The 8993-nt window shown below is 46.5% G+C and overlaps 1 protein-coding gene across 1 annotated transcript in view; it reads left to right on the top strand.

The window, feature by feature from the left end:
• Positions 1 to 8993, top strand: part of Ncapd2 (non-SMC condensin I complex subunit D2) — a 22846-nt gene that overhangs the window by 3023 nt on the left and 10830 nt on the right. The window contains exons 3-12 of the mRNA XM_029478268.1: positions 36 to 282; positions 544 to 686; positions 1850 to 1977; positions 2066 to 2189; positions 2357 to 2504; positions 5273 to 5470; positions 6601 to 6735; positions 6830 to 6917; positions 7008 to 7182; positions 8790 to 8905. Coding sequence (XP_029334128.1) covers positions 36 to 282; positions 544 to 686; positions 1850 to 1977; positions 2066 to 2189; positions 2357 to 2504; positions 5273 to 5470; positions 6601 to 6735; positions 6830 to 6917; positions 7008 to 7182; positions 8790 to 8905 — 1502 coding nt within the window. The remainder of the gene's footprint in view (positions 1 to 35; positions 283 to 543; positions 687 to 1849; positions 1978 to 2065; positions 2190 to 2356; positions 2505 to 5272; positions 5471 to 6600; positions 6736 to 6829; positions 6918 to 7007; positions 7183 to 8789; positions 8906 to 8993) is intronic.

Here is an 8993-nt window from a genome sequence, read left to right as displayed (position 1 = left end):
AGATCTTTGGTAATCTGATGGCTACAAGTGCTAAGTGTTTGGAAGTTGGGTTATGTGAAGAAAGCCAATGAGACCAACCCCCAGATTCTGCCCCTCACAGTGGTATCCCGCCACTCCCAGGAACTGTCGTCCATCCTGGATGATGCAGCTCTGAGTGGATCAGATAGAAGCGCCCACCTAAATGCCCTCAAAATGAACTGCTATGCCCTGATCCGCCTTTTGGAGTCCTTTGAGAATATGACCAGCCAGACAAGCCTCATTGACCTGGACATTGGTGGGAAGGTAATTGATATCCCTGACCTATTTTATGTGAGGGGAAAGGAATTGATGGGAAAGAACCCAATGATTTTCNCATGCTTACTGTTCTTGCTTGGGGTTTAGGAGGGCGCACTTAAGGTCCAGCTCTCCTTCCCTGACAAGTAGTTCTTGTGCATTCTAGAGCTTACCCTCCATGGTACTGCCTGGCCTTGCCTTGAGACTGAGTGCGGGCACAGGGACTAGATGACCGCTGCTCTCTCTGATTGATCCCCACCTTCACTTTAGGGTAAGAGAGCCCGGGCCAAAGCAACCCTTGGCTTTGACTGGGAGGAAGAGAGGCAACCAGTTCTTCAGCTTTTAACACAGCTGCTCCAGCTGGACATCCGTCACCTATGGAACCACTCAGCAATTGAAGAAGAATTTGTCAGGTGGGGAGTTAGGGTGCAACTTGAGCAGATGATCTTGAGCAGTGCAAAATGAGGTTCTGGTGCTAGATAAGCCTTTTAAATACTTCATCCCTTAGTTCTATTTGCAATAGTACACAGGAGTGTATTACATGCATACATATAGTACATACTGAATGGAATGTGCATTTCTCTCTTGTCCCCTCCCCCCCTTTTGAGAGACAATGTCTCACTGTGCAGCCTTGGTCGGCCTGGAAGTCTATGTAGACCAAACAGAGTTTGAACTCACAGAAGTTCACCTGCCTTTGCCTCCCAAGTCCTGGGATTAAAGGCATGTGCCACCACAATGAAATTCTCATTGTTAATACCCATATATCCATGAAGATGTGTTTACTAAAAATCCCCTAGGTGAAGCTGGCGCATGGCGCACGCCTTTACTCCTAGCACTTGGGAGGCAGAGGCAGGCCAATCTCTTGAGAGTTTGAGACTAGCCTGGTCAACATAAAGACTTCTGGGCCATCCAGGGCTGTATAGTGGTGAGGCTCTATCTCCAAATAAGTAATGGTCGGGGAGGTAGCTGTCAGTAAAGCACTTACCATGAAATCATGAGGGCTTGAGTTTGATCCTCAGCACTCACATCAAAAGCCAAATGGAGCGCAGTGTTGAGGAGGTCGAGACGGGCAGATGTCTGGACACATGGCCGGCCAGCCCCGGGTCCCAGCTAGAGGCCCTGTCTCAAAAAACAAGGCAAAACAGCTCCTGAGAAATGAAACCCAAGGTTGACCTCTGATTTCCACATGCGCAGACAGGAATACACACACACACACACACACACACACACACACACACTAAAACCAAAGTGAAAGTAAAAGGTCAGTTAGTTACAGCAGATGTAATTTAAAAGTCTGTAAAGATCGAACTTCCCATTTTTAACAATGAGAAGTCTTCGCTAACCTTGCCTCACCNTCTTCATCTTATAGGCTGGCTTTTTGTTGTCATGGTAACTGGCTGCAATTTACTAAATCCTAAAGGAAAGAATCCTTGGTGTAGAATACGATTAGACTGAAAGAGCTGAGAACTAGAAACTTTGAGATGGACATAGTAGGGACAGGATTGAGTAACAGCAGCTGCCTGGCATCTCGACTTCAGACAGCTCATTTCTTCCCGTTCATCCTTTTTTTGTTTAGTTTGGTTACTGGGTGTTGCTACCGCCTTTTGGAGAATCCCACCATTAGTCACCAGAAGAACCGCTCCACCAAGGAGGCCATAGCACACCTGCTTGGGGTGGCCTTGGTCCGCTACAACCATATGCTCAGTGAGTTGCCTTCCTCCTCGCTTGCTCGCTCGCTCGCTTCCGCCCCCTGCTCTGCAGCACTCTGAATGGCTAACGTTCCACCTCCCAGGTGCCACTGTGAAGATCATCCAGATGCTGCAGCACTTTGAGCACCTGCCCNCTGTGCTGGTGACAGCCGTGACTCTGTGGGCAACAGACTACGGGATGAAGAGCATAGTGGGAGAGATTGTAAGGTAATCCTCCCAGAGTGTCTGTGTTCCTGGGGCNTTGGGGGAGAAAGGAAGTTAGCGGTCCTTTCTCCATGTGACGTTGGATTCCTTCAGCCCTGAAGCCTNTTGGNTTCCCTAACTGGGAACTCAGTAACTGAGCTTTCTTACTGTATCTGTTTTCTCCCNTGTAGAGAGATTGGACAGAAGTGTCCACAGGAGCTGAGTCGAGACACAGCAGGGGCAAAGGGCTTTGCGGCTTTCCTCACTGAGCTAGCAGAGCGAATCCCAACTGTCCTGATGGCCAACATGTGCATTCTGCTAGACCATCTGGATGGAGAGGTAGTCTATCTGGGGAAGCTCAGATTTGTCGAGGGGCTTTAGTGTTGAAATCACTTTCTCTTTCTTCTTCACTTTAATGTGGTTCTGGGAATCAGCCCAGGGATTTATTTGTATTAATAATAAGCATGCTCTAAAGGTTGAAGTTTTTCCTTTCCTTTAAACTTTTTTTTTTTAAATAAATTTTATGTGCTGGCCAGTGGTGGCACACGCCTTTAATCCCAGCACTTGGGAGGCAGAGACAGGCGAATTTCCGAGTTCGAGGCCAGCCTGGTCTACAGAGTGAGTTCCAGAACAGCCAGGGCTACATAGAGAAACCCTGTGTCAAAAAACAAACAAACAAACAAGAAAGAAAAAAAAGTTTATGTGTGTGAGTGTTTGACTTGTATGTGAGTCTGTGCAGAGGAAACGGGCACACTGACACTCAGGGTCGTCCTTTGAATTCTGCAAACGTTCCATGGTGCATGCGTGCTCCACACAAACACACATCTCAAACATGTATATACAAAAGATAAGAAAGAAGGGGGGCGCCNGGCGGTGGTGGCGCACGCCTTTAATCCCAGCACTCGGGAGGCAGAGGCAGGCGGATTTCTGAGTTCTAGGACAGCCAAAGCACACAGAGAAACCCTGCCTCGAAAAACCAAAAAAAGAAAAAGAAAGAAAGAAGGGGAGCTTGCCATGTAGCCTTGGCTGTCTCTCAAGTTCCAGAAGTGTAGATGTGCTGCCATACCTAGGGAAGGTTCACAACCATCTTCTATCTCTTCCTTCCCCTCTCCCTTCCCCTCTCCATCGCAGTGTCTTACATAGCCTAGGCTTATTTCAAACTTGCTGTGTAGCCAAGGCTGGACTTGAATTTCAAACTCTATTTCCCAAGTGCTGAAATTCCAGCCTTTTTTTTTTTCTTTTGCATACCCACACCTGGCTTCTAGGTTGTTTTTTGAAAAAGTAGCTTTCANTTAGGCTGGAAGTGTGCGCCTAGAATCTGAGACCCAGAGGGCTGAGAGGAAGGAGGACCCAGCTGAGGCTATAAAGCAAAACTGTCCCCAAAATAGAATTTACCATAAAGAAGACAAGGTTGTCTAGATTTACCACTGTGACATTCCTATGGGGAAACACAGGAGGAGCCCTTTATAAGTGGTATTTCTGGATTTGTGCAGTACTGGTAGATGAGATAGCCATTCCACAGCCTGTCTAATGAGAATGACTTAGCTTTGGTGCCCAGTCCATGCACTCCTTGGCCTGGAGCCTCTCGCCCCCATCTGGCTAGCCTTACTTTTTACAGACAATGANCTGTCTCAACCAAACTGTGCTGTTCTTCTTACTTCTCTTTCCTGGATGCTTACCTGGCCTCTTCCCAGGCTAGTGCTGGGGGTTCCTAGGTAAATGTCAAAGACAGTCTACTCATTGATCTAATTTTCTTTAACTTCTCTGTGCAACTGTTCTCTGGCTCTTGGCCGGGGCAGGGGGAAAAAAATCCCCTGTCCTATTCTCTCCCGGATTACATAATAGACTTCTTGGCACTGAGGCCGCTTTCTGCTCTTCTGTGTCCCTAAGGAGTAAGAAGGAAAGCAAATGTTTATTCATAAGGCTCAAACGTTTTGTGGCCTCATATAAAGGATGAGAAGAAATGTTCCTCAACTGTGCATTGATGGATAGACATGATTTAGGTTTTAATTGTTATTTGCCAGGCATGGTGGCGCTCATCTTAAATCCCTATACCCAGAATGCAGAGGCAGGTGGCTCTCTCTGAGGCCAGCCTGCTTGTCATACTTGTAGGCCAGACAGGGCTGCAGAGTGAGACCTTGTCTCAGAAGAAAAGCAATTATGTATTCATCTACTTAGCATGTATGTGTATAATGTGTACATACATGTGCAAATTGGCTCTCTCCCTTCACTGGCCCTGGGGATCAAACTCCGACCATCAAGCTTAGTGGCAAGCACCTTACTTGCTGAACAACCGTCTTGCCAGTGCCAGATGTTCTATTCAAGTATAGTTTAAGCAACAGAAATCCTGATTCTGATGCATAATCAGATATCCTGATATCCAAGTAGATATCACAGGTGGAAAATTCCATACTGTAAAACTATTTCATATATATAGTTACTAAAAATATTGTCTAATGGGCTGATGAGATGGCTTGGAGGTTAAAAGCACTTGGGGGGGGGTTGTGCAGGGGGAGGAGCTGGGTTCAATTCCTAACATCCAGTTGCAGAACATCTGGTGTCCTCTTCTGACTGGTTGATAGATCAGTACCCAAAGTCCACAGTTTACACTGACCCTGGATTTACTGAATACAGGGCACACAAGGCAAGATAAACTTGCAAGCTGAACACACACACATAAAATAAATGTTTTAATTATCAGTGATTACCCTTACGCTATGTGTATGAAATATTTGAAACATAGATATATTTTGCATTTAGATTTAGGTTCCATCCCTAAGATAAAATGTATATACAGATAAACAAAATCCAAAATACTGTGTTCCAAGCATTTCAGACTATTATGAATCCCCACCCTTTGATTTTAGCTCTTATTTTTCTTCTGACATTTTCTGATCAAACAAATCCACTTGGGTTTCAGCATCTTCTTTGATCTTGGGCACATAGATCTAGACAGTTGACCAGAAAAGTCACAGCTTAGCATAAGCAATCTAAACCAGAAGTGTTTAGGGAAGGAAATGTATATATAGAAGTTGAGAGATGTGTTCCAATGTTTCTCCTCTCTCTCTCTCTCTCTCTCTCTCTCTCTCTCTCTCTCTCTCTCTCAGAATTACATGATGCGCAATGCTGTGTTAGCAGCTATAGCCGAGATGGTACTACAGGTTCTAAATGGTGACCAGCTCGAAGAATCGGCTCGAGAAACCAGAGATCAGTTCTTGGACATCTTGCAAGCTCATGGCCATGATGTGAACTCTTTTGTTCGGAGCCGTGTTTTGCAGCTCTTTGCCCGAATTGTCCAACAGAAGGTGAACAACCTTCTCTGCTGAAACTCTTAAAAGTCCTCTGTGTACTTGCCAAAGTGAAGAGAGACTGGCTGAGCACTGTGTCATGCCTGAACCAGACCACACCTGATAGATAGCAGCAGTGGCAGGAGGGTCAGTAGTTTAAGGTCATCCTAAGCCACACAGAAAGGTTGAAGACATACGGGGCTATAATAGACCTTGCCTCAATTAAGAATTTTTTTCTTTATTTTTATTGTATGTGTATGAGTGTTTTGCCAGCTTGTGTCCGTGTGCTACATGCATGCAGTAGCCGTGGAGGCCAGACGAAGGTATTTTATTCCCTAGGATTGGAGTTACANATGGTTGCTAGCCATTATGTGGGTGCTGGGGAATTGAACCCAGGTCCTCTGGAAGAGCAGCCAGTNTTTTTTTTTTAGATTTATTTATTATATCCAAGTATGCTGTAGCTGTCTTCAGATGCACCAGAAGAGGGCATCAGATCTCATTATGGGTGGTTGTGAGCCACCATGTGGTTGCTGGGATTTGAACTCAGGACCTTTGGAAGAGCAGTCAGTGCTCTTAACCACTGAGCCCTCTCTCTAGCCCCTGAAGAAAGTTTTGTTGTTGTTTAAAAATAGATGCAGAATCTAGTAACTGCCCCAAAGAAGAGTCTAAACATGATTTTTTTTTTTTAAGATTTATTGTTATATCTAAGTACACTGTAGCTGTCTTCAGACGCACCAGAAGAGGAAGTCAGGTCTCATTAGGGATGGTTGTGAGCCACCATGTGGTTGCTGGGATTTGAACTCAGGACCTCTGGAAGAAGAGTCAGTGCTCGTAACCACTAGGCCATCTCTCCAGCCCCTATACTTGAGATTGTTATGAGCAGTAATAATGCTTCCCTTTCCAAGGACAGAGGTGTCTGCTCCAGTTAAGAACTAAAGTGTGTGGTGCTGAAATATTTTATAATTCCACAGAAAAGCTTTAGAGTGAGTGGGTGGCTGAGTTTAGACTCACAGTGGGTCCAACCTCTTTAAGTAGGGCTAAGATTTCGTGTTGAGCTGCATACNTGGATATCCTCCACTGAATCTTCCCCCCAATAGGCTGCAGTTGGATGCTGTAGATTTGAATTGATTCTCTCTCTGCTCATCTAGGCACTCCCCCTGACCCGTTTCCAGGCAGTGGTGGCCTTGGCAGTGGGACGGCTGGCAGACAAGTCAGTGCTAGTGTGTAAAAATGCCATTCAGCTGCTGGCCAGCTTTCTAGCNAATAATCCCTTTTCCTGCAAGGTAAGGAACCGTGGTGTGTGCAGAAGAGGGACGGAATGGAAACAAGGATGGAGTTCTGTAATCTAGTGACATGATATGCGTTCTACCTCAACAGCTTAGTGATATCGACCTTGCTGGACCACTGCAGAAGGAGATTCAAAAATTACAAGAAATGCGAGCCCAGAGGCGAAGTGCAACTGCGAGTGAGTAGTCCCTGCCTGGGGAGGCTGCCTTACTTTCTTGCTGTGGTCACAACCTCCAGGAAAGACCAACTGAGACTCCCTCCCATTCAGCTGCAGCACTAGACCCCGANGAGGAGTGGGACGCCATGTTGCCAGAATTGAAGTCGACCCTGCAGCAGCTCCTGAAACTTCCCCAGGAAGAGGGAGATCATCAAATTGCTGATGCAGAGACTGCAGAGGGGGTGAAAGGACGCATCCNCCAACTGCTTGCCAAAGCAAGTTACAAGTATGTGACAGAACACGGTGCTCTGACGGTGTGTAGTATGTGACAGAACACGGTGCTCTGACGGTGTGTAGTATGTGACAGAACACGGTGCTCTGACGGTGTGTAGTATGTGACAGAACATGGTGCTCTGACAGTGTGTAGTATGTGGCAGAACAGGGTGCTCTGACGGTGTGTAGTATGTGACAGAACACGATGCTCTGACGGTGTGTAGTATGTGAAAGAGCAGGGCACTCTGACAGTGTGTAGTATGTGACAGAACACGGTGCTCTGACGGTGTGTAGTATGTGACAGAACANGGTGCTCTGACCGTGTGTAGTATGTGACAGAACAGGATGCTCTGATGGTGTGTAGTAGTGTATGAAAGAACATGGTGCTCTGACGGTGTGTAGGTTTAGTTAACCTTGGAGAGACTTGGGGGCCCTTAAAGACGATTTGAACTTATGTCCGCTGCTGCGGGAAGTGGCAGGTGTTTTTGCTGTAGTAATGTCTGACCAAATGCGTATTCCACAACTGCTTTTCTACTTGGAAATGTTTTTTCCAAGTAGTTAGAAACTACTCAGGAGCTTAGTCTGTGGCATAGGCCTGTAATTCCAGGGCCCTAGATTTGATCCCTAGAACTTCATGAAATTAAATGAACCTAGTGTGATGGTGCGTACCTGTAACCNCAGTACTCAGGAGGCAGAAGCCGGGGGTGATGCAAGTTCAAGGCCAGCAAGATCTAAACAAGTCTTCCTCACAGCCAGGCCTTTGTAGCAAGACTTTGTCTCCAAAAGGTGACAAGGGATGGCAATTGCTCGGTTGCTAGAGGGCTCGCCTCAGATACGAAGCCCTGGCATAGCATAGACCAGTCGCTGTGCCAACTGCCATATTTTTGTTTTGCTTGCTTGACATGAAACCCAGGAGCTTGCTAAGCATATGTTCTGCCGCTGCGCTGGCCCACACCAACCAGCCACGACACCCAGCCATGCCCACTCCGTGATGTGTTTTGTGGCTCCTCAGTGTCATTGTGGGGCAGCAGCACTTGTTTGTAATCCCAGGACTGGGAAGTCTGAAGTGGGAGGACTGGGAGTTGAAGGGCAGCCTGGGATACCTAGTGAGTTCATGACCATCTGACCTCACTGTAAAACTATTTACGACAGTTAAGCCATAAAAGTAACAAATTATTGAAAGTCTGGTGCTTCCATCCATAGCAGGTTTTACACACATGTTTGCAGTAGGTTTTGATTTTGCTTTGGCTTGTTTTTACATTTACAGCATTTGTAAAGGTCAGAGGACAATTTGGGAAATCAGTTCCCTCTCTGTGGGTTCTAGCATTGAAGTCATTAAGCTCTGTGGTAGGCACCCTTTCCTACTGAGCTATCTGGCTAGCTCTGGGTTTATGATTTTAAAAGCTTATTCAAGTTCTTTGAGGACCACAGTAAAGGCTCAGGGGTTTGTATTTGACTGCTTAGTAGGAACTGCTTGTCCTATTAAGCATGAGCCAAGCCTTTTCTATAGGGTACCGCATGTAGGGCTGGATGAAGTTGTTAGGTCGGACCTCTTACAAGGCCTTCAGGGACCATGACTCTGGTGCTAAATTGGTGACAGGCTGCTGCTGTTCTTTTTAGACAGGCTATTATTCTCGCTCGGGAAGCTACCAGTCGCTTCCNGGANTCTGAACCCTTCAGTCACACAGAGCCAGAGGANAACGGCTTCCTGAATCTCTTGGGACTCATCTTCAAAGGTAATCCTTTCAGTCAGCAAGCACAGCCTGGGGCTGAAGGAGGCTGGAGGAGTGGACACTTGCTCTGGAAGGGGAGCAGCCCAGTCGT

Source organism: Mus caroli, chromosome 6, assembly GCF_900094665.2.
Source record: "Mus caroli chromosome 6, CAROLI_EIJ_v1.1, whole genome shotgun sequence".
In the NCBI taxonomy this organism is placed as follows: Eukaryota; Metazoa; Chordata; class Mammalia; order Rodentia; family Muridae; genus Mus; species Mus caroli.
This window is presented reverse-complemented; position numbering and strand designations above follow the sequence as displayed.